This window comes from Prinia subflava, chromosome 10 (genome assembly GCF_021018805.1).
Source record: "Prinia subflava isolate CZ2003 ecotype Zambia chromosome 10, Cam_Psub_1.2, whole genome shotgun sequence".
NCBI classification, from domain to species: Eukaryota; Metazoa; Chordata; class Aves; order Passeriformes; family Cisticolidae; genus Prinia; species Prinia subflava.
Window position 1 is genome coordinate 8830039 of NC_086256.1, and position 25503 is coordinate 8855541.

The 25503-nt window shown below is 56.8% G+C and overlaps 2 protein-coding genes across 5 annotated transcripts in view; one reads left to right on the forward strand and one right to left on the reverse strand.

Annotated features, from left to right (window-relative positions):
* The window catches only part of POMGNT1 (protein O-linked mannose N-acetylglucosaminyltransferase 1 (beta 1,2-)), a 144966-nt gene extending 123162 nt beyond the window's left edge, over positions 1 to 21804 (forward strand). Inside the window, exons 1-22 of one of the 4 annotated variants that reach the window (XM_063407154.1) lie at positions 6038 to 6575; positions 8187 to 8372; positions 10339 to 10447; positions 10825 to 10940; positions 11200 to 11265; positions 11678 to 11791; positions 12438 to 12555; positions 12845 to 12943; positions 13407 to 13534; positions 14101 to 14171; positions 14442 to 14517; positions 15903 to 15986; positions 16116 to 16157; positions 16321 to 16379; positions 16903 to 16975; positions 17176 to 17304; positions 17606 to 17731; positions 17879 to 17943; positions 18303 to 18347; positions 18526 to 18661; positions 18976 to 19085; positions 19365 to 21804. In XM_063407154.1, coding sequence (XP_063263224.1) covers positions 8262 to 8372; positions 10339 to 10447; positions 10825 to 10940; positions 11200 to 11265; positions 11678 to 11791; positions 12438 to 12555; positions 12845 to 12943; positions 13407 to 13534; positions 14101 to 14171; positions 14442 to 14517; positions 15903 to 15986; positions 16116 to 16157; positions 16321 to 16379; positions 16903 to 16975; positions 17176 to 17304; positions 17606 to 17731; positions 17879 to 17943; positions 18303 to 18347; positions 18526 to 18661; positions 18976 to 19085; positions 19365 to 19467 — 1980 coding nt within the window. In that variant the 5' untranslated portion in view covers positions 6038 to 6575; positions 8187 to 8261 and the 3' untranslated portion in view covers positions 19468 to 21804. Of the gene's footprint in view, positions 1 to 6037; positions 6576 to 7176; positions 7356 to 8186; positions 8373 to 10338; positions 10448 to 10824; positions 10941 to 11199; positions 11266 to 11677; positions 11792 to 12437; positions 12556 to 12844; positions 12944 to 13406; positions 13535 to 14100; positions 14172 to 14441; positions 14518 to 15902; positions 15987 to 16115; positions 16158 to 16320; positions 16380 to 16902; positions 16976 to 17175; positions 17305 to 17605; positions 17732 to 17878; positions 17944 to 18302; positions 18348 to 18525; positions 18662 to 18975; positions 19086 to 19364 lie in introns of those variants that run through there. The other 3 variants (XM_063407155.1, XM_063407153.1, XM_063407152.1) reach the window with 3 other exon arrangements.
* LURAP1 (leucine rich adaptor protein 1) lies at positions 1185 to 7114 on the reverse strand. The gene is made up of 2 exons (XM_063407159.1): positions 6836 to 7114; positions 1185 to 3817 (listed from the first exon to the last, which is right to left on the reverse strand). Exons 1-2 carry the CDS (start codon positions 7043 to 7045, stop codon positions 3128 to 3130), a joined length of 900 nt encoding a protein of 299 aa, XP_063263229.1. The 5' UTR covers positions 7046 to 7114; the 3' UTR covers positions 1185 to 3127.
* Positions 21805 to 25503: the final 3699 nt, after the last annotated feature.

Here is a 25503-nt window from a genome sequence, read left to right on the forward strand (position 1 = left end):
GCAGGGTCAGGGCCAGGCAGACCAGAGGGAGGCTGTGGATCCGTGCTGTGGGCTGTTTCCCGCCCACAGGTGCTCTGCACCCCATTGCTGCACCCACGTTTCAGCCAGAGGCAGGTCCCCAGGGTGTTTCCCCAGGGGAGGTTTGGGATGTTGGCTCTGCACGTGCCTGGGCAAAGCTCAAAGGTGGGTGATCCCTCATCCAGGCAGCCCAGAGACAGAGCAGGGAGACAACCACGGGGTCCCATCCACCCCTCCAGCTCCAAGGGCTGGGATTTGGGGGATACACAGATTTTGGGACTACGGGCACCTTGGGCTGATGTAAACCAGGCTGAATAGTCCATGCCCAGGGCAGCCCCAGCAAAAGTTCTTCTGCAGCAATACAGAGTTAAACAGCTGCTGAGGTGTACATTTGTAAGAGGAATAGGCTGGGCATTTTATCTCTAAGGTTTTCTTCATGATTCTATTTTTGACCTCAGCCCAGCAGAAACTGGGGAAATCCTGCTGAGTCCTGCTGGCTCCAGCATCCAATTCCCCGTTTGCAGAAGCTCCCGGTGTCAAAGCCGTGAGCCGGAAGGGATGCTGAGGCTGGGATGACAGGGCTGGATAAGCCGATTGCATTTGCTTTGGAAAAGCTGATGTTTGCATGAGCACTGGCTCTAGTGGTTTTAAAGGGATCCACCCAGAAGCAAATCCCAACAGCCTGATATCAGAGCTGTGCTGCTCCCACCCCAGCTGGGCTGGAGAAGTCTCTGCTCTACACCCAGATCCACACTGCCCCTCCGGGGTGGAGGGAGCCACAGGAGCCAAAGCTGCCACTGCAGAACACAGGAAGCAAAGACTCCAGCACAGCTAACAGGGCTGGTAAACACCTAAAATGATCGTCCTTGGAAATATGGAGCAGGAAGAGTGAAGGTGCTGTTTGACACCTAGTCCAGCCGAGATCAATACAGTCACCCTTGCTCCCAGCAGATGTGTCCTGGTACCCAGCTGCTTCAGGAAAAGTGACTTTTATCACTGATGTGAGAAGGGACAGATGCCCAGACACTTGGACTGTGCCTATTTCAGGACTGGGGCTAAACCTGCCCTTCTGCAGGGCTGCCAGAGGTTCCAGGGTGTTCCATCCCAAAGCTTCTCCCCGTTCCCCAGAAACACCAGTGAGCTCAGCTAAGCACTGACAGCGTGGCCTGGGAGAAACACAAACATTTATTAAGCCAGCTATTTTTTGTTGAGAATGATTTTAACAGTGCCGAAGGACTTACCCTGTCTCCCCCAGGGACCCTCAGCTGATTCATTGCATGCAGGGTTAGCAGGAAAGCAGGGGACAGCCAGCCTTGGGGACATGGTGGCTCAGTGTCAGCAGCACAGCTACACAGGAAGCCACAAGCTACTCGCAGGCAAGGGCAAGCCAAGCACAGCTGCTCCAGGGCAGGCAGGTGGATGCTTGTTGCATAGGGCAACCCACTCCCATTTTGCTGGGATTCACCCAAGTCCTCAGCAGGTCCCATCTCTGAGAATTTCCGGTATTGTCCTGCTCTCCACATCCATCCAGGGAAGTTCTGAGGATCTGCAGGGGAAGGGAGGGTGCTTGGGACTCTCAGAACAGAGGGTAATTTCCACTGAAGGTGTTGCTCCAGAGACACCAAGCTGAACCTGTGCACCCAGCCACCCTCCTAACCACAGCCAGCTCTCATCTCACATCTGGAAAGTCACAGCCAGTCACCTCCCTCTCTCTTAGCCTCCCACTGACATCACGAGACAATGTGCTCACTCCTACCACCCCAGCATGGACAGATGCAGTCTGTGACCCACGCAGGCAAGGGAACAACAGCACAATGGTGAGAGCAAAGCTGTCACAGCACTCGGCTGGGGACACATGTACCCACGGGTTCTGGAGTCAGGACACTCCAGGCTTATCTACAAATGTGGTAGAGCTTGGCTCCTTGAATCAGGATGCTCAGGTCCTTTCCTGCATCATCTGGTGAAGGCAGAAGGTCATGCCCAAGCTTTCACACAGCTCCAGCTGCAAGCCATGCTCTACAAGCCAGCGAGGGGCGTGCTGGGAGGCATGGTGGAGACAGCAAAAGGCACGGGCAGAAGCCAAGGCTAAAAAGACAGAGATGTCTCCAGGGCAGAGTGACTGCAAATCCACCTGGACAGAGCACCTCATGTTTCTGGTTGCTGGTAGGAGGCAGAGACCTGGCACCATTTATCACACAGACAGAGAAAGCCAGCCCTCACCACCATCACACAGTGTTGGGGCAGAGCAGGAGCCTCTCCGAGTCAGAGCCCCGCAGGTTCTGCCGGGCTGCCCGTGCACTGCCACATCCTGAGGATTCTGCAGGACTGCTCCCAAGGTGGAACACAGTCCAGGAACACACTGGGAGAACTGGATTTCCATTTCCCTCCCAGTGCTTTGTTGTTCTCATGTCATCACATCAGGAAGTCTGCACCATCATCCTTCCTCCGCAGGGCACGGACAGAGGCTCCCAGTCCCCCTCAGACTGGCTCCACAGAGGCATCTAAACCAGGCAGGGCTTCACCCACAGGGAAGGGGTTTGAGCATCCCCCACGAGCTGGGGCCAAACCTCAGGTCTGCTCTGCCCTGGATGGACACTGGCCTTGAAGACAATGTTAGAAATGAGCAGATCTAACAGAATGCCCTGCTAATGGTCCTGCCCCACACTGAGCATGCTGGTGCCACCAAGCTGTGGATGCATGGCAGTGTCTCCTGTCTCTCTGGGTCATCATTTTGGGGGAAGGGTCCCCAGTTTTTGCACACAGGAAGCTGAGGATTAGAAGGAGAGATCCCAGGAACACCACTATCCCAGGTTTCCCCACCACCACCAAGGACAACACAGGGGTGTCCAGCCACCAGCAAGCAACACCCTAGAGCAAAGGATTAAATCTATCAGGACCCAGCTCATCCCTCCTCTCTCAGAAATGTGCTGCAGGGCAGGCACCCAGTCCCTTAATGGCTGCATCCAAATGTTGGGGCCATCAGAGGAACAGTGCAACCCCACCAAGCCAGCCTGCCCCCTCCCTCCAGCCACCCCAACTCTCCCAAGCATAGACAAGTGAAGCAGAATGGGCAGCTGGGAGAGCTGGCCTGGGAAGGTGAAGCCACGGGCTATAAGAATGTCACATCATCCTGTGACTGGAGCCAGCGCCAGTGGGCATCGTACTCCAGGTGCAGTTTGCTGTTGAGTTTGCAGTTCTCAAGGTCAGCCTCAGCTTTCCAAGCCTTCCCATCTGGATTTCCCTTCCCCAGCCTCTCCCCGGCCCTCGGTGGTGATTTGGTGTCTCTGTCTTGCTCCAGAGAAGGGGACTGCTGGCCCAAATACCCATTGGCCACCTGGGGCTCCTTGGCAAACCGGTGATCCTGTGGCAACCCAGGCGGGGAGAGGTCCACGTGGGGCCACTCGTGCTCCTCGCAGTCCTTCTCCTGCTTTGCAAAACCCCTCTCGGGGTCGATCCTGACCCAGTCCTGCTCTGCCCTGGCCAGGGCCCTGCCCGATGCGGACGCAGCGGCAGTTTCAGCGGCGTTGTGGGAGTACTCATCCATGTCATCAGCCAAGGTGTCCAGGTAGCTGCCGACGGAGATGCTGTCCAGCCTGTCGTTGGGGTCCTGCAGGCTGTCCCAGCTGCCCCGCCGCGAGGCCTCCTGGCTCTCCACCAAGCTGTACTGGCTGCTGGCCAGGCTGCTGCAGCGGCTGGTCAGGGTGCTGCGCTCCTCCAGCAGCCACTTCACCGCCTCGATGCCCTCGTTCACCACCACCAGCTGCTGCAGGATCTTCACGTCCACCGCTCGCAGGTAAGCCTGGCGGGGAGACAGAGAGCACAGGGGGGTTGAGGTGACCCAGGGGCCCCATGGCCGGCCCAGCCCGGCAGAGGTGTCACTGTGCTGCCTGCAAGTCTCCTAAGCTGCCTGATGAAGAGCGTGGTATGGGAGAACACCCCGCAGGGAACCATCCCAGGGGGCCCTGTCCAAACCTGGGGGCACAGCCATTGCAGACCAGCAACTTATGGTTCCCACCAGCCACCAACCCCCTCAGGGAAATAACTCCAGGGCACTTGTGTTGCTGTCTTCCATGGGAACCAGGAGTAAGCAAGGAACTGGAGGTATTGGATGCAGATCTGATCTCAGAGCATCCTCCAAGACCTGGGAAGCTGCTGGTAAGGCAAGAGGATCAGGCATTGCTCAGTGCAAGTGTCTGGTTGGACCACCAGCACTTCCCCAGGCTTCATGCCTTTACTTCTCACATTCTAGGGTCTGAACCAAGCCTGGTGACAATGTCACATGGCAGGATTTGGAGACCCAAATCACTCCCAAAATGGGAGGCCATGGAGGACAGGCATTGCTGATCACACCACTCGCCTCACCGGCTCCTGCCCCTCCGAGCCTGGGGAAGCTCTCTGCAAACCTCAGTTGCTGCAGAAACATCTGTTTTCCTAATGGAAAGCCCTGTGTGCCAAGACATTCCTGTCTGTATGATACTGGCCGCCAAAAGCCACTGGATTTCCCCTACACAGGACGCAAATATTTTGCCAGGAAAGGAAATAAGGCCACGATGGGGGGAAAGGGAGAAAACCCACTGCAGGGCACATACAGGCAGCCCCGGGCTGCAGATGCCCGTGGACTCCTTCATAAAACACATCCTGTGCCCGGCATCAGCAAGCTGTGACAGAAATCCATGTGCTCCCCTGGGATCATTTTGAAGTACAGCACCCGATCCTCAGCATCCGGTGCCCTGGGAGCCACTTGCCCACCCACGGGTGACCCCACAGTCTCCTGAGAACCCTGTCTCCGGTCCCACAGCCAGCACAGCCATAGAAGCATCCCAGGAAGGAGCCTGGGAAAACTCCAGCCAGGATTTCAGCACGTGACACCTCTCACTCCAGTCGACAGGAAAAAAAAGGGTCAAAGATTTGTAAAGACCTGACACCAGCCCTCCCAACCCCTCCTCATGCTCCTCAAGCTGGATTTAAATAAAAAATAGCAGGGATGTACCCGGATTGGGGCAGGAGCCAGCTCCCAAGTGCAGAAATTTCCTTTCTAGGCAAGTTATTTAAAAAACTGCCTACAATGGACTTTTCTGCACGCACTGCAAAAGCATCTGGCCTTGGCAGGGAGACGACAAAGGAGGAGGAGGGCTGGAAACCCCTGGAGGGGGGTTCCCCATTTTTCTCTGCCTCATGTAGAACTGCAGCTGTCAGAGATGCCAGGGGAGCCAACCCAAAAGCAGAGGGTGGGATAACACTCCCCACTTTCCATACTGCCTGCTGGAAGGAGTTAGCCATCAATTTGCTGCTAGTTCACGCCAGCCTGACCTCCCCATTGCACTTCAAGAAACCCCCTCTCCAGCAAGTCAGGGTTACTGTGGGAGGAGACCCAGCAAAGCCTGTTCTCTATTACTCCTCCAGATGCACTAAAGTTCACTGCACGACCTCGCACGACCAAGGACAGCTGTACAGGGGACTGCCACACTCCTCCTCACGCTCTCCATGGGCAGATGCAGCCCTGCTCCTCTCCCCAGCACGCAAGAAACCTCAGGCGCCTTCTCCTTTCAAGATATCTAGCTCTAGGGATAAATCTTCCTCCTCAGATCAGGAGGCAAGAGTGGGAATTTGCTAAATTCTCCTCCCACCGCCCACTCCCAGGCCAGCTTATCCTCTAAGGATTGGGTTTGCTGGTTTCCTACTGCCCTGCAGGGGCGGGGGGGGAATTCTGCTCCCTGTTCATGAGAGCAGGGGAGATGAAGGGAGCCCTGTGCTGGGTTTTGGCACCTGGCTTCCAATCCCGAGCTGCTGATCTGGGTGTGAGGCGCCCCCACTTCCTCACTGGCCAGCAAGAAGAGCCAGGGCAGGGCAAGGAAATGCGTTTCTGAGCCAAGGTGAATAATGCCCGGCCCAAGCCTGGCCTTGCTGGCCATAGGCTGAGGCTGCTCGCCCCTGGGCAGGGCAAACACCGCACTGCCCCAGAGACCTTTCTCCTCCGGTCAGGGTGCAGCCTGGAAGCCGGTGCGGAAGGAGGATGAAAGCAGAGGGAGGATGAAAGCTCTTGCACCGATGGGAATACTGAATCAGCCAGAGTGGGGGGCTCAGGCTGGGTGGTGCTCCAGCCCCCCGGGGGCACGCAGGGATGCGGGCGTATTTAGCCTGTTTCCCTACAATGCTCATTCCCACCCGCTCGGCATGTTCTTGCGTGGGAGCGTCCCTTCCCCCAGCTGCACTTGAACCCATTGCCCAACCTCGCCACGTTTCCCGGAGGCGCAGGCATCGCCGGTATTTGCTCCCTCCACGAAAGAGGGAGGCGAGCAAGCTGCCATCGGCACTCCCACGGTCCCGGGGAAAGGCTGCCACCGCAGCACAACCCTTTACGAGGCACCCGAGAAGCCCCGGCAGGACCGAGACCCGGGAACGCTCCAGCGATGCCCGTGCCTTGTCACCCCGGGGGTCACACCCGAGGGAGAGAAGATCCACCGCCATGCCCTTGGCGAAGGTCCCTGCCCTAAATGCTGATCTCGGACACCGCGATCCCCGACGGAGTCCGGGGGTTCGAGGGGGGCAGGACGGAGGTGGCCGAGGGGAACCCGGGGGGTGGATGCTGCGTGGGGCGGGGGCAGAGGGCGGCCGGGGCAAGGCTGTGAGCTGAGGGCTGTTCACCGTAACACGGAGGAGCAAGGGGGGCTCCCCAAAATGCGGGCACAGCGCGGGCACTACTCGGGACTGTCACCGGAGGTGACAAGCGGCTGCCCGAGGAGGCTGCGGCGACGGCGCGTCGGGACGCTCCGTTCCCGGGGACGGCCGGCAGCGCTCCCGGTACCGCGGCACTCACCAGCTCCAGGCGCAGCGTCCGGAGGCGTTCGGCGAGCGGCGGGTGGGCACCGCGGGCCGGCGCTGGCGTCGCGGGCGGCGCGGGCGGCGCGGGCGGCGCGGGGGCGGCGTCGGCCCGCAGCCCCCGCAGCAGCACGGCGGGCGGGCGCCGTCCCACCTTGCCCGCCAGGTCCCGCAGGTCCGCGGGCAGCGCCTCCCCGCCGCCCTCCATGCGGGTGGGGCAGCGGCGGCCGCGCTGTCACCGCGGCCCGCGCTCGGCCCCGCCCCCGCCGCGGCCCCGCCCCCGCCGCCACCTGCCCGCACCAGCGAGGTCCGCCGGGGCGCGCGGAGCGGCGCGGGGCGGGGCCGGGGCGGGGCCGGCGCTGGCCGCGCCCCCGCGCTGTCGCTGCGGCGCCGGAAGCGGCGCGGAGGGTGCTCGGGGCGGCGGCGGCGGCACCGCCGAGCCGGGACCGGCCCTGCCCTGCCCGGCCCAGCCCTGCCCGGCCCAGCCCTGCCCTGCCCGGCCCCGCCTCAGCCTCCCCGTGAGTAGCGCGGCCGGCTCACGCCTTCCGGCCCTCCCCGGACTCCCCGCGGTCCCGAAGCGCCTGGGTCCCCCTCTCTCCGCCGCCGCTCCTTGCCGCCCTCAGACAGCCGGTTCTCCCTCCCCGCCCGGGCTGCCTGGGTGCCCTTCGCCATCTCCGCCCCCCCCAGTGCCTCTGGGCCCCTCGGCGCTCCTCTCCCCGCCCTGCCGGGCCTTGCTGGGGCACGCCGTGCTCCGGACAGGTCCCTGCCTCTGCCGGGGCTCCACATCCCGCCCAGGCCCAGCGGTTTGCCACCCGCAGGGCGCCCGGCCTCCCCTTGGCACAGCTCCTCTGTCAGGGGCGCTGGAAGCTCCAGGAGGATGCCGGCCCTGTGCTGCTCTCCGTGTGCGGCTGGCTGCACCCCGATAGCGGCCATGGGGCTATTAGTGGGGACGGTGTCTCTCCACCAAGGACCCCGCTGGCAGATGTGGCCAGTGATGGCCCATTCTGTAACAACTGGTGGTCCGGGATCTATTGTCTGCTTGTGACTTTGGGCTGCTTCTCTTTCCCAGAGCGTGGGAGTGGGCCCATGGCACTGCAGCAGCCTCGCTGAGGGGCTAGCCTGGAGCAAAGGCAATCACTGGCCCATGAGTTCAGGGGCTTTTCCTCACCCTGCAGCAAAGCCTGGCCTCCTGCATCGCTCCCAGCAGAAATTCTGGCAGGCAGGGAGACTCCCAAGTGCTTTTGCTCGTGGCGTGTCAGTGCTGTCCACAGCCACTGCTTGTGCCAGGCTCTGTCTTTACTGGGGGGAGGGTTTGAAGGCGCCTGGATCACGTTCACCCCTCCCGGCAGGGCGCCCCGATGGACATGAGGGGAGAGCAGCACACATCCTGACCCCCGCCCCACACGGCTGCCAGCCCCGGGACTATGGACGAGTGGAAGCCCAACCCCACGGTGAAGCCCCACAAGAAGCGGAGCTGGTACCTGGCCTGGAAGTACAAACTGATGAACCAGCGTGCACTGCGGAAGCTGTGTCAGGTGAGTCACCCGCGGCCCTGCCGTGGATTAGGAAGGATAATCTACAGGATTTACAAGTTTGTGGAGCAGCTGCATGGGTGGAAGTGCATCTGCTGGCAGTCAGGATGACCTGACACGCTGAGGAAGCATAACTTGTTCCCCAAGAAGCTGCCTCCAAGTGCCTGTGTGTAGAAGGGTCTGCCATGTGTAGCAGCTCCTTTCAGCAGACCTGTTGAGTGGCTGTGGGAGGAGATACAATTATCCAAGTGGCCTTGGGAAGCTTTCAACTAGAAACCAACTGATTGCTCCCATCCTGGCTCTGGACCCTTGCTGAGCGCTGCAGAGTTCAGCCTTTAGCTGTTTGATGTACAAACCAAGCCTGCTATAAGGCACAACAGGTGGACAGAGAAAATAGGGCTTGGTAACAGGATCTCATGCCCCAGAGGCAGCTGGTGTCTGGGAAAGCCTCAGGCTTGGTTGCTTGTGCTGTAAAACAGCTAATCCTTGGTGGAGACAGCGTCCTGGGGGGTGTCTGGGGCTGTAAGGACATGGAGGATTTGCCACATCACAGCAAAACATAGAAAAAGGGCTTTCCTGAGAGGGGCTCATGAAATCTGGCAGTTGGTTGCTGTGAGAGGGAGCAGGAGAGGGTTTTGCATGTGCCTGGGCAGACAAAGGCTCATGAGGTCTCCCTGGGCAAGAAGACTGCTCAGTTCTGTGTCTGATAGGGTGTTCAAGGCTTGGGAATGGGTCTGGTCATTCAGGCAGGCATTGCTCACCATGCTGGGGCAACGGGCTAGAGCCTGCACATATCTCTGTACTTCATGGCACTGCTTAAAACACAGATGAAAATTTGGCTCAAAATAGGTAGACCAGAGCTGCAGGTGTGGAATAGCCAGGTCTACAGCAGCCAAGCATTTATTGGTTAGCTTTGACTAAGCCAGCTTTGCTAGATCTGGCTGTTGGTCTTGCTTAGTTCTTATTCTTTATTGCCTTATTTGCTCTGGTCACCAGGGCTGTTCTCTCATGTCTCCAGTGCTGATCAGGGCAGAAGGTCTGGGCAGGTTGGTGAGGTGGCCTTGCTGCCTCTCCACGAGCCCACGGCTCTGTTCGTGCCTAATTAAAAGCTTTCTGTGCACAGATCCCAAAAGGTGCTCATAGTCCTGAGTCAACAGCAGATTAACAAGCCAAAATGCTGTAGTGACATTTATACTTCGTGTTGTCTGATTGCTGGTTTTCCTTTTTCCTCAGTTATTCCTTGAACTTGCTTGGCAGAGACAGCAGCAACACAGAGCTTTGAGGCAGTAGCTGGACAGACAGGGCAGGAATCCTTTTAGTGCCTCTCACCATGGGCAGGCCACTGTGTGATCCCAGCCCCATTAATGACCTCAGAGAATCAAGGGTCTGTTCCACAGCCCCTGGACCTTCCCAAGTTCTCAGTGCCAGCATCCACAAGGGTTGCAGTTGAAGTTTGCTGCAGATAGTAAGGCTGCAGGCTGGTACAGTGCAGTTTCCTGAAATCAGACCTCAGCTTCTTCCCTTTGTTGGATTCAGCTGCACAGCATCTCTTCTCCTCTGAATATCCTGAGTGCATCCTCTGGTTCCAGAGGGACAGATGAGAGTGGTGATGCTGCCACAGAGGCAGAAGTTAAGGTTACCCTGGGAGCTGTAACTCTGAATTTCCAAACTCTTTGCCTGCAGGGACCCTCAACCTTGATGCAATAATCTAGCAGGAATCTGCTCACAGATCTGGAAGCAGAAATATGTTGGAAGTGGGTTCATTCTCACATATCAAGGAGTCAGTGCTCTCCAGCTGATGAATGCACTTCATCATGAAACTCAGTCACCTGTATTTCTTTCTCTTTGCTTTCCTCAGAAAAAATCAGGCGAAATGTCAGATGCTTGTGATCCCATGCAGGACCTTTTTGGGCCCTGCAGCCCATGCCAATACTTACCAATTTCTAACACAAAACATCCTGCATTGCAGACAGGTGCTGTCCTCTTCCTGCTTGTGACTGTAATTGTGAACATCAAGCTGATCTTGGACACCAGGAGAGCTGCTTATGAGGAGGAAGAGGAGTCTGCACAGGACTATGGTGAGGGGCAGCATCCTGTTGTGCTTTGAAAGCAAGGAAGCTGGAGGGTTTCTTTAAGTCGGGGCTAACTTGTGATCAGCTACATCACAAAAACCAGGTCAATGTATGTGGGTTTGACAAAAATTAATAGAAAATGCTGCTGCCTTCATTGTCTGTCTGCTGAAGGCTTTAGCACATTTGGTCACAGAGATCTCTGTGGGGTCAGCTGAGGCCAGAGCTGTTGTCATTTGGTATTCCCCTTATCCACCATCCCTGTAAATTCCAACCCGTGACTCCTTGGGCTGGGGTGCCTTCTGGAGGTTTGGCTGAGTTAGCACAGAGCAGAGACAAGCTAGAGGTGCCCTGACTGGTTGAAACTGGGAATTTCTCTGCTGTAGATGATGAGATGCTGAATGTGGAGGTCCCCAGGCACCCTGTCAACAACAAGAAGGTCCTGGATGTCGAGGTGTACTCCAGCCGGTCAAAGGTCTATGTGGCCGTGGATGGGACAACGGTGAGTGACACATGCTGGCTGTCCTGTGAGCAGAGGGTGGACAGAGCTGAATGAGTGAAGCCACAAACAGCAGTGGTGAGAGTGAGAGCGCTTCGGTGGCTGGCAAGAAGTTCTGCTTCCAGGACTTCTACTCTGGCACCCATCACTGCCATGAGCAAAGCCAGAGATTTGCCTCTTGTTCAGGGACTCTGCTGTGCAGAATGGGCAGGGAATAAGAAGAGGTCTTGGCATATGATTCTCATGATTTATCCACTTGCAGGTCCTGGAAGATGAGGCTCGGGAGCAGGGAAGAGGGATCCATGTCATCGTCTTAAATCAGGCCACGGTAAAACATCCCCGTGCCTTTCTTACTGGGCAGTTTGTTCTTGCTCTTGAACTGTTGGGTGCCTGAGGCGAGGGGGGAAGTCCCTGAATGCTTTTTGTGTGCAGTTTGCCAAGCATGGCACAGTCTCTCACCCAGAGGGTCCCTGCAGGGTTTCTTTGTGCTGCCTGCTGTCCTTGGGAAGTGGGCAGGGGAGGAGTTCTGAGGTTGGTGATGCTTCCCCTGGACCTCTGTGCAGGCAGGCCTGAGGGCTGAGCTTGCCTGGGGACTAACTCTGGGGATTAACTCCCTGGCATACCAGAAAAGACACTCCCTGTGTTGCTCAGGGAATGAGGCTTCCAGGGCAGATTTCCATAATTCTGTGTGTCCATACCATGTAGTATTTAAGATCCATCTGACGTATGAATACCAACAGGGTCACGTGATGGCCAAGAGGGTCTTTGACACCTATTCCCCCCACGAAGATGAAGCCATGGTACTTTTCCTCAACATGGTTGCCCGGGGCCGGATCCTGATATTCACCATTAAGGTATGTGACCCTAATAGCAAAATAAAAGTCGTCTTGAGTCAGGATGTCCTGAAGCTCATCTGGGCAGTAGCCTCCTGAATGTCATCAGGCATTCCCAGGACTAAATGTCACATCCCCATGGGGCTGTGACTCCCTGTCTGGATCACCTCCCTTGTCCTCTTGCTCTCCCTTCTTGCTGCAGGTACTCCTGTGCCCAGCAAAGCAGGAGAGCAAAAAGCAGATGTGTCAAAGCCCACAGCAATAGACAAGGGGTTAGGTGGAGAATGGACATGAGGAAATATCAGGATGTGATGGGATCCTTCTGGCTCCCAGTTCCAGGCTTTACAGGGGCCCTGTGCACTGTACTAGGTCTGGACTGCTGTGCAGGCAGCACTGTGCTGCTTCAAGGTTTCATGTTTAGCTGTGTGAGGTGTTGCTTCACACATGGCCCCGCTTGAAAACAACTTGGTCTCAAGGAAACAGGAGTTCATGATTCCTCTGACCTCCCTGTGGATCATCATGAAGCCTTCAGTGGCACAGAGACCCTGAAGGTTTCTGGCTTAACTGATTCAAGGGTAGGAGTGGGCCCTGTACCCCTTTGGTATTGATGGGAGACTTTCCCCTGTCAGGAGCCAGACCTCAGCTGCAGAGTTGTGTTTTATTCCAGGACGAAGGCTCCTTTCACCTCAAGGAGACAGCCAAGAATGTCCTGAAAAGCCTGGGGAGCCAGGTTGCACCATTCCTGAGCTGGAGAGATATGTGGACGTTTGTGGGGAAGAAGGGGGGTGAGTCTTGCACAGGCTGGAAGAGGGTTTGTGGCTCCATTCTTTGGGATAAGCCAGGTGAAGAGAAATCCAGCCCATCCCCAACAGGCTCTCTGAGCAGGGAGCAACAGAGAGTGGCAGCTCCATTCCTGGGGTGAGGGAGGGTATGGAGGCACAGAATGCTCCTTCAGCAGTTTGCCAGAGGCCAATGGGAAAAGGTGCCAAGCTGTCCCCTAGGCTGACACCCCTGGTTGTGCCTTGGCACGGATGGGCCCTTCCAGGTAGTCCTGACCCTGTGCTCCTGCTCCAGGAGAAGTGTATGGGGAGAAGCACGCCAAGTCACCCGCCCTCTCCACCTGGGGTGACCCGGTTCTGCTGAAGACAGAAGTTCACCTGACATCTGTGGAAGGTAGGAAGTACGGTCTGCTCTGTGGTGTCTCTGGGAGAAGTCTCCCTGCTGCCTGGTTTAAGTCAAAGCCATCACTCTGGATTTAAGGCTTTTTGAGATGATGACGCTAACTTTTAAAATGGGCTTAGCTCGCTTTCTTCCTGCTTCCATGGCAATTCCAGGCATGGTTCTTGAGAAGGGTGAGGATGGAGAAGTGGAAGTAAGGTCTGGCCAATTGTCACCTCTCCAAACCAGACCTGGTCTGGTCTTTTCTGACTGTTGACATTGGGTAACCTATTGCTGCTCAGAGAGGCCAGAGGTGGGGTCAGGCTCTGGGTGGCTCCTGGGGTTGTATCTCCCATCCAAAGTGTTGCCTGTTCACTGCCAAGCACTGGCTTGCTGGCTGAGCCCCGGGAGAGCTGTGTGAGTGTGCTCCCAGCCTGGAGCACACGTGGTGAGTCTGTGGGGTCTGCTTCTCCTCCAGATGCCGAGTGCCACTGGCCCGACACGGAGCTGAACCGGCGCCGCAAGAGGTTCTGCAGCAAGGTGGAAGGTTATGGCAGTGTCTGCAGCTGCAAAGACCCCACACCCATCGAGTTCAACCCTGATCCCGTGAGTGCAGGGCCAGAGAGTTCAGGGAGGCTCCAGGAGGGAGGGCTGGGCTGGACCAGGTGTGATTGCAGCTGATGCAGAGCACTGTCCTTAAGCACCTGCTGAGTAATGCAAACTGCCCCTGGGCAAAGGTGAGGTGAATACCTGGGGGCAGGGGAATTCTTTTGCTCTGAGTTGCCAGGAATAGTGACCCTATTCCAGGGATATCAGTGCAAACAGCAGAGCGTGAACATCTAGAGACAGAGCAACTATTGTGACTTTTGGCCTGTCCTTGGCACGGTGCTGAAGGGTTCAGACACGGGTCTCTGAGTGGATGCAAACTGGGATTTTGAAGCTGGGACAGAGGTGAGGTGAGGAAGGGAAGCTGACAGGGTCTCCAGTAGTGCTGAGAACATCCTGGTTGGTTGATGTGGCCCTGAACCAAGAGATAGGACTATGCGTCTCTGCTGTCTTAACAGTGGGTCCCTACCCCTTGGATCCTGCTCTCACTGGCATAGAATCATAGCATCATTTTGATTTGCATGGCCTCTTCCACCCCCCCACTCACACACATTGTTCTCTTGCAGCTCAAAGACAATAAGGTCTTTGATGTGCCAGTTGCTGTCATTGCAGGGAACCGCCCCAACTACCTGTACAGGTAAGCACTCCTAGAGGGCACAGCTCCTCTGCTCTGTGCCACAGGACCAGGCATGGCCCAGGCCCTTCCCTTTCTCCTGCTGGCAGGATCCAGCCTCCTCCTGGGGTTGCATAAGCACCAAGGGCAGACCTTGGGGGAGGGAAAGGGAAGGTGTAGGTAGGGCCTGTTCCCTAATCATGCACACTTGCCCCCATCCCAAGGGATCCATACCCCTGTGCTGAAGGGCCCGTGCCCACTGGGGCTGTGCTGTGCCCCTGTGTCTCTCCTCAGGATGCTGCGTTCCTTGCTGTCGGCTCAGGGCGTCAATCCACAGATGATCACAGTCTTCATCGATGGGTACTACGAGGTGAGAGCCTTGCCAGAGATCCCTGTGGCCAGCTCCATGCTCCCCCAGCCCAGTGCTGGCCCAGTCCTTGGAGGGTGGCAAGTTGGGAGCCTTGTCACCTTCCTCGTGCTGTGTGTCACGCTCTTCTTATCTGCTCCTACACACAGTCAGCCAAAGTCACCCAAGCCATGGGTGTGGATAAAGCCTTGGCCTTTCCCAAAGCCCAGGACTGACATCCCCACATCAGCAGGGGGTTGGTGTCCAGGAATGGCTCGTGGTGGTCATGCTGGGCTCTCCCTGTCCCCTTTTCTCACTTGATGAGCATTGCCAGCCCCTTGAGCAGGCTCTGGGTGTAACACCACCTGTCCAGCTGCTTCACAGGGAGAGGAGATAAACAGTGCAGCCATTCCTGTCCAGCTCCATTCTCAGTAAGACATGAAGAGGCACAAAACAGTGTTTTCCCAAGGCTCAGCACTTGGGGTTCATGAAAGCTGGTGCCAGGTGGAGAACTGGCCCTTTAGAGGCAAAGACCTTCCTCTCACTCAACCCTGTATAGCCCTGGAGAGTCCCACTGAAAGCCCTGACTCTGGCAGTGGAACTCTGGCACAGGGTTAGTAGATCTCAGGAACTTGCTAGGCCTCATCTCTGCAGCATCCACTGAGGTACTGCCTGGTTGCCCTGGGACAGAGACAATTCTCTCTCCCACCACTGCCACATTGTGGGGCTGGGGGAGCTGGCTTGTTTATGCAGGCTCCTGCTGTACCACATCAGAGCAGTTAAAGATAGCAGCATCCATTGCCATGGCAACTGGAGCAGCATCCCTTAGCTACGAGGGGGCAGCCTGGATGCTCGAGCTGCCATGGTGGATACCAGGGAAAGGGGAAAGGGTTGGCACAATGGGGGCTCCTTCTCTCTTTTGTGGCTAGGATGTGGCATGCACAGTAAGGGGGTGGAGAAGGCCTTGGTGGCTCCTTCTTGGGGCAGAGATATGTCAGCCCAAATTTGGATTACTTCTGACCCCTGGGCTTGGTCAGAAAGGTCCTTTTCATGGCAGCTGTGAGAGAGAATTGAGTTGATTGTGGTCTTGCCATTAAGGAGCTGCTGGGTGCTCCTGGCTATACCTGTTTACTTTCTGCACTGTCTGTGGTGGGCTGGGAATCTGGGACCTCTCACATATTCCTGGATACAACTTTGGGTCTGCAAAAAGGACTAACAAAGTCATGGTGATACTGAAGGGCCACAAGGGTTTGGCAAGTTCTGTGCTGCAGGGTCTATATTGAGCCTCACTAGTCTCCAAGAAGACAGCCACATGCAGGGGATGTTCCTGTTGTCCTGGGGAGCTGACACTGACAGGGGAGGGGAGAATGACCCACACATTTGTTGAACTTTGTACTTTTCCATTGCAGGAGCCAATGGATGTCGTGGAGCTGTTTGGCCTGTCGGGAATACAGCACACTCCCATCAGTATTAAAAACGCCAGAGTTTCCCAGGTGAGAGAGCTTTCCAAATCCTGGGACAATTATTTCCAGGGACCTGGGACAGCATTTGAGGAGGCAGGCTTAGCCCCAGATCTGTGCCAGGTTGATGCTAGTACAGGTAATGACTGTCTTTTCTTGCAGCACTATAAAGCCAGTCTGACTGCAACCTTCAATCTGTTCCCGGTGAGTGAGACTGCTACAGCACAGCCTTCCCCTGGCATTTGTGATCCCTGTCCCACTGGGATCAGTCCTCCAGGGCAAGGAACCACACAGACACAGCACACTGCCTGTGTCCCTGCTCTGTCCTGTTCATCTCCATCCTTCTGATGTTCTCCTTGCCCTGCAGGATGCTAAATTTGCTGTGGTTCTGGAGGAAGATCTTGACATTTCTGTTGACTTCTTCAGGTAGAGTTGGGGTTTCCTGTGTGGGATCATTTCCTGGAAGCTCTCTGGATGCTCAGGAGAGGCCAGATCCCTGCCTGCTGTAGCTCATTTATCTGAGGCTGAGCAAACCCCAGGCAAAAGCCATAAATGAGCTCTACCTTCAGAGTCTGAGGCCACTGTCCTGGCAATCAGGGTGACTTCAGGGTTGGGGATCTTTTTCTGGTTGGCTTTTTGGGGACACTGATGCATTCACATGGTTGCACCTGCCCCATAGCAGTGGGGGGGCATCCTCCGTAGAGGACAGGGACAATGTCTCTTTCTTCCTACGGAGAAGAGACTGATGGGCAGGAGACAATGCTGTCCTTTCCCCATGGTGAGATGCAGCTTAGCTTGTTTGGGTGCTTCTCCCCTGGTCTCCCACCAGCATCAGCTATCTCAGGTTAAAAATTGGGATAAGTGGTTCCAGCAGTTGGGGGGGCCCATCTCTTGGTGGAAAGTTTGCCTTGGTGGAAGGATGTTTGACTAGGGTCAACTCTTTCCTCAGCTTTCTGAGCCAGTCAATACACCTTCTGGAGGAGGATGAGAGCCTGTACTGCATCTCTGCTTGGAATGACCAGGTGGGTCAGGGAAGGATGGTGGAGCAGGGCCACCTCTCCTCGAAGTGCCCCTGCAAACCACCCTCCTGTCCCTGCCATGTGCTTCCCAGTGGCTGTTCCCTTCTTCCTGTGATGAGAAACTCAATGGAGCACGATGCCTCCCGTTATTTGGTGGAGAACAGGTGCATTCAGGGTGCTGAGTACTCCCCATAACGTTGCAGGGCTATGAGCACACAGCTGAGGACCCCTCGCTCCTGTACCGTGTGGAGACCATGCCAGGCCTGGGGTGGGTGCTCCGGAAGAGCCTGTACAAGGATGAGCTGGAGCCAAAGTGGCCAACCCCTGAGAAGGTGAGTTCCTTGGAAAGACCTTTTCTTCTACAGCCCCATCTCTGCCCATCAGCAACCCCTGATCTTCACCCAGCCCCTGGGTGTACAGCTCCTGGAGGAGCTGTCCCTGTGCTTATACTGGGAAGGATGCCCAAGCAGAATGGATTTGGGACAGGCAGTGCCTTGAGGAGGCACATAACCATCCACAGAGCCGGGGCCAAAGGGGCTGGACCCGGTGTGGGCACCCAGGAAGGTCCCTGTGTGGCCACACTACCAAAGCCTGTCCCCAGAGCTGAGTGTGAGCAGCAGTTTCCCTCCCCAGCTCTGGGACTGGGACATGTGGATGCGGATGCCTGAGCAGCGGAAGGGCCGGGAGTGCATCATCCCGGACATCTCGCGCTCCTACCACTTCGGCATCGTGGGGCTCAACATGAACGGCTACTTCCACGTGAGTGACCTCCCCCAGCACTGTCCTGGTGCTGGGCTCTGACTCGGACACCTCCCCAAGTAGTGAGGATGCCTGAGGTCATCTCCAGGTATTGCTGACCCATGATCAAACCTGGTTTTCCCTCCCTGCCCTCTCTCTTTCTCCCAGGAAGCCTATTTCAAGAAGCACAAGTTCAACACAGTTCCAAATGTCCAGCTTAAAAATGTGGAGAGGTGAGTGCTGGTCACAGTGAGGCCTTGATGAAACAGTTGCTTGGTCTGACCCTTGTCTCCCTGTGCTGGAGTCATCTCCCATCTGGAGCAGCCATAATCTCCTACATCAGCACACTGGCCTCTGCTGGGGAGTCCTGGCAGTGATTTTTGCAAGGTTGGGTTTGGCTACCCTATGCTCCAGGTGGACATGTTGAGGGGTCGTGGTTTTGCTGCCACATCTCAAGAATGTGTGGCAGAACCTGCTCTCCATTTATTGGTTCCAGTTGCCTTTAGTGTTACACTGGGGCAGTCTTAAGTTTGGATGAAACTGTCTGATTCTGATTCTGCCCTCATCTCTGTGTTCTCTCCTCCTCCAACAGCTTGAGGAAGGATAACTATGAGACTGAAATTCATCGGCTCCTGGGGTGAGTGCCTGCTGGAAGGTGGGGAGACCACAAGAGGCACTGGGTGAACCAACCAGAACAGAAGGAAGGGTAGAAGTGGCCCTGGTGGCCCCAGCCACGTTCTGCATGTCTGAAGTACTCTGCAGTGGGAATAGGGAGAAAGTGGGATCCCCTCTAACTCCTTGCTCCATTCCCACAGTGAGGCTGAGGTCTTGGACCACAGCAAGAACCCCTGTGAGGACTCCTTCGTGCCCGATACCGAGGGCAGGGTCTACGTCATGTTCATCAGGATGGAGCAGGAAGCCGATTTCACCACCTGGACTCAACTTGCCAAGGTGAGAGCCCTGACATGGCCTGTCCTCAGCCCTGCACTGGTCTCAGCATCACTGGGAAACACCTGGCTGTTCTTGGGTTTTCCCATGACATTGACACAGCTCACCAAATGGGTTCTTGCTGTCCGTGGGTGATGCTGAAGCTCTTGGTATGGCTGGAGGGATGCAGCCCTGTGCCACCCCAGTCTGGGGGTGCAGCCCTCTCTGCTGTGTCTCAGTGAGGACAGGGGTTGTGGTTCTTCCCATGCCAGGGGACACCTGGCCCTGGTGTCCACCCCCAGGCTTTGATGCCTTTTCCTCCCTCCTCACCATCCTAGTGCCTCCACATCTGGGACCTGGACGTCCGCGGGAACCACAAGGGGCTGTGGCGGCTCTTCCGCAAGAAGAATCACTTCCTTGTGGTGGGGGTCCCTGCCTCCCCCTACTCGTGAGTATCAGGGACACGAAGGGCTGAGTAATGCCCCATCCTTAGGGCACTGTCCCCTGCCTGGCACACACCCTCACCCACTTCTATCCCAGCCCAATCCTCAGGGGACACCACCTTCACTCCTTAGGCAGTGTGGTGGAAGGGGGGACGGGATACATTCCCAGGGTTGGAGGATGTCCCAGTGGGAAGGAGATCATGCCAGGCAGTGCTGTTGGAAACTGGGGGTCCTGAGGGGAGCCATCAGCTGTGCCTGCTCCCATCCAGCCCCCTCACCTGCAGGTCCAAGAAGCCCCCGTCAGTGACACCAATCTACATGGACCCCCCTGCCAAGGAGGAGGGGGCGGTGGCAGTGCCAGCGGTGGCAGCAGCGGAGCAGACGTGAGGCTGGCAGCTGGAAGCAGAGGGCACGGGGGAGCACAGAGACCCCCACGGTGCAGAGACAGAGTTGGCAGCAGCTCTCGGAGGCTGGTGACTGGATACAGACTCCTGTTTTGGGCTGCAGAAGCAGATGTTGGGCTCCCTCCAGCCCTCTGTTGTGGTCTCCTTTTCCCTTGCACAGGACAGGGTCCTTCCCTGTAGATATGTCACCCCCATCCCAGGAACTTGGTTTTTTTAACACAGACACTCTACTAACGCTGCTCCTTTTTGGCCCCTGGCTGGGCAAGGCTGGAGGAAGGAGATGCTCAACTGGAGGGGGCCTCACAAAACACCTCTGCTCCTTTTTGGCCCTGAAGTCTGAGAAAGCAGCATGGTGCAAGTGCTGCAGCCTGCCAGCTGGATGTTATTTATTAACTCTTGCCTGCTGGCTTTGTGCCCCATGGTGAACACAGTGCTGAAGAGGGGCTATTCCAGCATCTCTCCTGTTACCTGCACGATGGATGCACCTTGAAGACTGTGTGCTGGGTTGGACATCTTCCTGCACACTGGCTTTGCTCTGTGGGCTGCAGGTACTGGTGCAGCCCAGCTCACAGAAAAGGGAATGCTGGGGAGGAGCTGGATTTGCTGTGGACGCAGAGGGGATGCTCCACACCCAGCACGAGGGCAGTCAGTTCTGGAGGCTGGAAGTCCTTGTAGGTGGAAGTGGACCAGGTTGTGTGCTCTGGCACAGACTGTCCTCACCCACCTGCTCTGTGGGGAGCAGCCCTGCCCCTGTGTCGTGGGAGAGGGGTGCAAGTGCCTTGCAGAGCGAGATGGGAGCAGCCAGCAGGCATCATCCCCTGGCTGCAGGGGCAGGGAGGGCCAGGGTCACCTGGAGTGAGAGATGCTGCACTGTGGTCCTTGCCTGTGGTACTGTAGCCTGTCTCTCCATCTTCCCTGCCCTGGGAGCCCCTGCTTTGGCTGAAGGCAGAGGGAGTTTCTTCTCCTGAATTCCCACTGTTACTGCAGGAAGTTGCTGGCAGGGAAGCTATAAGCTGGTCTGGGATGGGCAACTGGCCCTCCCACTGTGGTACACCCCTCATACAGGGGAACAGGGAGGGGGAGGGGGTTCTGTGCCTTAGGAAGGATCCCAGGGCCCCTCCCATCCCCAGCCATTTGGTACTAATGTCCCTGCACCCTGAGGGGACAGTCCTGGTCCCCTTGCTCGCTAGAGCTCCTCCTCATCTGTGCAACAAGAGATCCATTCTCTGCCCATCCCCTGGCCCTGGGCAGGGATGCAGTGCTCTGGCTTGCTTTTGGGAGAAGGAGTTGCTGCTCTGTCCTTTCCCTGAGGTAACAGAGTCTCTTCCCCTTCATTTTCTCACTGTGAACTGAGCATTGGGGTCTACACTACACTAACTTATTTATTTATTGCTCCTGGGAAGGGGTGGATTACAGGGCATGGAGAGCTGGCAGCCCCCAGCCTGCACAGGGGCAGTCATGGGAGGTTTGTCCCCCTGGCTCCACCCTCTGTTCCCTGCTTTCCTCCCTTGCCCAGAACAGGGGAGCCAGGAGACTCCTCTTGGCACAGATGATCCCAGTGTGGATGCAGCACAGCTCCAGCATGGCCGCAGGGACTCTGACCCTCACAGTCCCTTGCATGCCTGCCCCAGCAGCAGGGATGGGGTGGGATGGATGCAGGAGGGGAACACGAGCGTGCAGAGTGGCACCCTTGGGGCTGCAGTACCGTTCTGGGGCTCAGCCCTGCCCTCCCCCAGTGCTGCCCTTCCATGGGGCTGTGCTCTGGCAGCCAGTGGGCAGGCAGCCCCTGTGCTGGCCCTCAGGGTAAAGCAGGTCTTTTACAAGGATGGAAAAGGGACTTCTTTCTGAGAAATAGTAGCTTGCTCCCCATGCCCTGGTTTGGAAGAACTTCCAAATGGCTCTCCATTGCCCTTCCTAGGCACCTCTGTTCCCAAGACTCAGTTTCTCTTCCCCTTGAAACTAAATGCATTCTCTTTTCCTTCTCTGGTAGAGCTTAGGCTTGGCTTTTTCCCAGCTCCTCTTGGGGCTGGGGAAGGTGGTCCTAGGGATAGGAGATGGCTAAACCTGAGTTCCCCTCTCCTCCCCTGCCAACCAGAGCTCTGTGGCCCCCTGCTCTCAGTGACAGCAGGACAGGGGGGCTTAGGCTCTCCCTTCTCCACACAGGGTGCCAGGCCCATGGGGTGCTGTTCTCCGTCCCTCCCTGTCCCCCCAGCAAGGCTCCAGAGTGGCAGCCGTGGCAGGGCTGGGGGTGTGGCATCACCAGGGTTTGACGCTTTCTGAATTGAATTATTTTTTCAAGAGTAAACATTGCAAAGCTGTTGAGCCTCGTGTGTTTCATAGCTGGCCCTGTGCAGGGTACAGGGCCGGGATCCCTGGCTCTGGGGTCCTGCCTGGAAAGGACAGACCTCTGTCCTCTGGTGTCTTGCTCTGCCCAGGGCTGCACAGGCCTGGCCATGGGTTAATGGTGGCCCCAGGCCTGTGCCAGCAGAGGTCCTCTCTGTGGTGCCATGCAGTGCCAGCAGGGCTGGCACAGGTTTGTGAGCAGTTTCCTCCTCAGGCTTTATCACTTTTATCTTCAGTTCAGCAACTGATGGAAACTCTGACGAGCTGCCTGGTGCCTCACCCCCGTCTTCCTCCTGGCACCTCCAGCTGCTGTGTCCTGAGAACTACAGCCTTGTCACCCTCTTGACCATTCCAAATTTATGCCCCTATGGGGCAGGGAACCCTAGAAGGGCTGGGGGTGCACCCATTCCTGGAGCAGAGACCACAGGACTGAAATAAAGTGGTAGTGGGAGAGTGTCAGCCACCAGCACAGACCAGCTGCAATCTGCACCCCCAACCTGCTGCTCCTGCTCCCCTGCCTGATCCCTGCAGCCAGGCTGGGCTGACAGCCCCTCTTCAAGACCAAGCACAGCTTTCTGCCAGGGCAACCCCTTAGCAGAAGATTTTTTTTGCATAGTCCCAGGGGCTTGGTGAGGGGCTCTCACCTCCTGGCAGCCTCCACATCTGCCTCTAGCCGAGCTCAAGGTTTGCTCAAGGTGGGCGAGAGGAGGATTCACCTGCTGTGTCTGAGTCCCTGGGGCAGAGCCCTGCACAGGGATGTGTGCTCAGGTCCTGGCCCCAGGGAGGGCCTGGCCACCTCAGGGAGCCAGTGTGTGCAAACTGCTGCATTTATAGAAGCCTCCCCTCCTGAAACAGAGGGATGACAGAAGCAGGTTAACCCCTTTGATGCCCTGGAAGGCTGACCTGAAACAGAGGCTGGACAGCACTAGGGAATAAAGCAGGTATTTATTGAAATACCATTTGTATACTGGGCTGTAGTTCAATTACAGCTTCAGGTTGTGTGGTCCCATCCTTCTTGTTCCTCCCTTCAGCCCAGCAAGTTTGTGCTTTTGGGCCTGAAAGTTGTCCTTGGTTCTCAGCAGGAAAAAGGATTTGTTTTGTCTACCTGCTCTGTGAAGAGAGCTCACTGGCACTTAATATGAGGCTCAGAACTACACCCCTGGGCAGCACAGAATCTGAAAATATGAAAGCCAAAACTCAAGGCATCACCTTGAAGGGGAGAGCCTGTGCCAGGCTGATGGAGAGCCTCAGATCACGGCCCCCAGGTGCTGGAGATGCCAGGGTTCATTACCCAAGGGGCTCAGTCCCCAGGGCCCTTGTTAGATGAGCCAGGTCACTCATCATCCTGCCCTTTTTGGGGGTCTCACCCACTCCCTGGTGCATCCTGCTGCTGCTGGAGCATTCCCGGCTGTCCCAGGAACTGGCCAGGCAACTGTCCCCTCACCTGCCCACCCTGGCAGCCCGATCCAGTGGCTGCCACAGCTCGGGCCCTTGTGGCAGCAGGTGCAGCACGTGCTGCCCGAGCTGCAGTTCTCACCCAGCCCCTGCAGCCCCCCCAGCCTGGCCTCCCCTCCCTGGCTTTGTGCAGCCGTACAAAGGAGAACCTGTCCGGCTGCTCCACCTCCCAGGAGCTGGCTGATAATTAAACAAAAGCAAAATAGCGTTGGCATGAAACTTGACCTTTCCAGAGCTTGTGGGGGGTGGGGAATTTTGCATAATTTCCGGTGGTGTTTATTTTTATGCGTTATGGTTTTTTATTGGAGATCTCTGTGCTGAGGAAGCAGAAAGTCCCTGTGTTCCGATGATGGGCTGGTATGTGGGAGACAAGATCCAGGCTGACCCTTCCCATGGCACATGGGGTCCTCTGTGCCCCACAGATGGAAGGAAGAGCCTTCCAGCCAGAGTCCTCTGGGATAACACACCCAGTCCTCTTGAATGGAGAGATCTCATCACTGGAAGGATGCTCTGTGTGCTGACCCCATCTCCTTCCTTGCGTGGGAGAGAGTCAGTGGTGCTGTGTCCAGCCACTTGCATCTGAACCCAGGGAACTGATCCTAAATTTTCAGCACCCTCTGCTTCATAAAAAGTCATAAAGGCCAAAAGCATTTATGAATAAGAACTCATAAATGCCAAGGTGCCCAAACTGCTCCTAGGAAGGGGCTCTGCTTGGCTTCTCCCCTTGTCCCCAGCTGTGAGGGGGATCCTTTCCCTGCACCCAGCCCATTCTTGTCCCTGTTCCCTGCTGTGCCTGCAGACACAGGGCTACCACCTCCTGTGCCCATACCTAAGGTAGGTGGTGAATTAATCTTCAACTGGGTATCCAGGATTGCTGTGACGGTTATTGTGCCATTCCTGCCCAGTGCAGCATTAATGATTAACACGCCAGGTTCAATGTCAGCTCCTGCCTGCTGCCTCTTGAATAGCCCTTATGTCACCTCCTCTGATAGCCCAACAAAACAAGGCAGAGAGCTGCCTAGAAAGCACAGGTGGGGTTAGGCTGGCACTCTGGCTGGTTTATCTCTGAGGAAGAGGAGGAGGGGAGTCAAGCAGGCAGTCCATACCAGGGAAAGTGTGCATTGCCTCACTTCTTCCCCTGGGCCAGCCTGCGCCGTTCAAGGATATCCTCGTGTCTCCCCTCTGGGAACATCCTGGCCCAGCTGTTACAGCAGGCAGGGGAAACTCCCCACAGCAGGCACTCCTTGGCCAGCTGATGCTGAATCAGTTTGCTTTTGCTTCTTATTTACCCCTTTCGTCAGCACAAACCCAAAGAGGTGCAGTTCCTCCTTCTTTTCATGTACCTGTTCCCATCAATGCTAATTCCCAGGAAGGAGGGGGCGGCTCCTTTCCTAAATTGCCGATCACCGCCCACTCGCTGCCAGCACAGAGCCTGCACCACACTGGGCTTTGCCTGCTGTGCCCCGGGGCAGGTGCTGCCGGTGGAGAGCGCACCCTACCAATCTCCAGGAACTTTGCTCTGTGTGTGGCTCCCATCATGGCACTGGCTGCTTGCCCAACATCCCTGCGGGGAGACTTTGCCCTCCTGCCTTCCCTCACCCTGTATCCCAGGTGGAAAAGAACCCCACCTTGGCACACGCCCAGAGGAGCCAGGTGCTGGAGCCATCTCCTGCCATCTTCCTGGGGGCAATAAGGAAGTTTCTGTTTGCCACCACAAGCCCTCAGGGACCTTTCAGCCTTGTGCTGTCAGCTTCTGATTGCCCTGGAGAGCCAGCGTGGGAGAAGTGAGCAAGTCTGAGAGGTGTAAGCTGCAGAGGAGCTGGTGGCACCCACAAGAGCTGGTGGGTAGTGAGCCAGGATGTGCCACTGGGCTTGTGGGGAAGCAGCTGGAATGGGATCCCCTTGGAGAGCCCAAAGGCTTGGGCAGTGGAGGGCAGGGGCACAGTGGGAGCACAGGGAGGCTGTGCCAGTCCAGGTTACCCTCCACTGCTCTGTTTGGCTGCCAGGGCAATGGGGAGGAATCGCATCCGCGAGGAGAAACTGGTCCTTCAAGTTTTCCCAGCAGGTGCAGGGGAGGAACCAAGCCAGTGGTTGCAGGGTTATTTACAAAACTCAGTGCCACAGAAAGAGCCTGCTCTGCCCCACGGAAACCCCATGGCAACCCCATGGTTAGGAGTGCAAAGGTGGAAGGCAGCAGCTCACCCCTCAACCTGCTCTACCT

Excerpts from the sequence above, each read along its gene's own strand:
- LURAP1 (XM_063407159.1), bottom strand. The coding sequence starts at position 7,045 with ATGGAGGGCGGCGGGGAGGCGCTGCCCGCGGACCTGCGGGACCTGGCG. Across the intron at positions 3,818-6,835 it reads GGACGCTGCGCCTGGAGCTG|GCTTACCTGCGAGCGGTGGA; the intron begins GTGAGTGCCGCG and ends TCTCCCCGCCAG.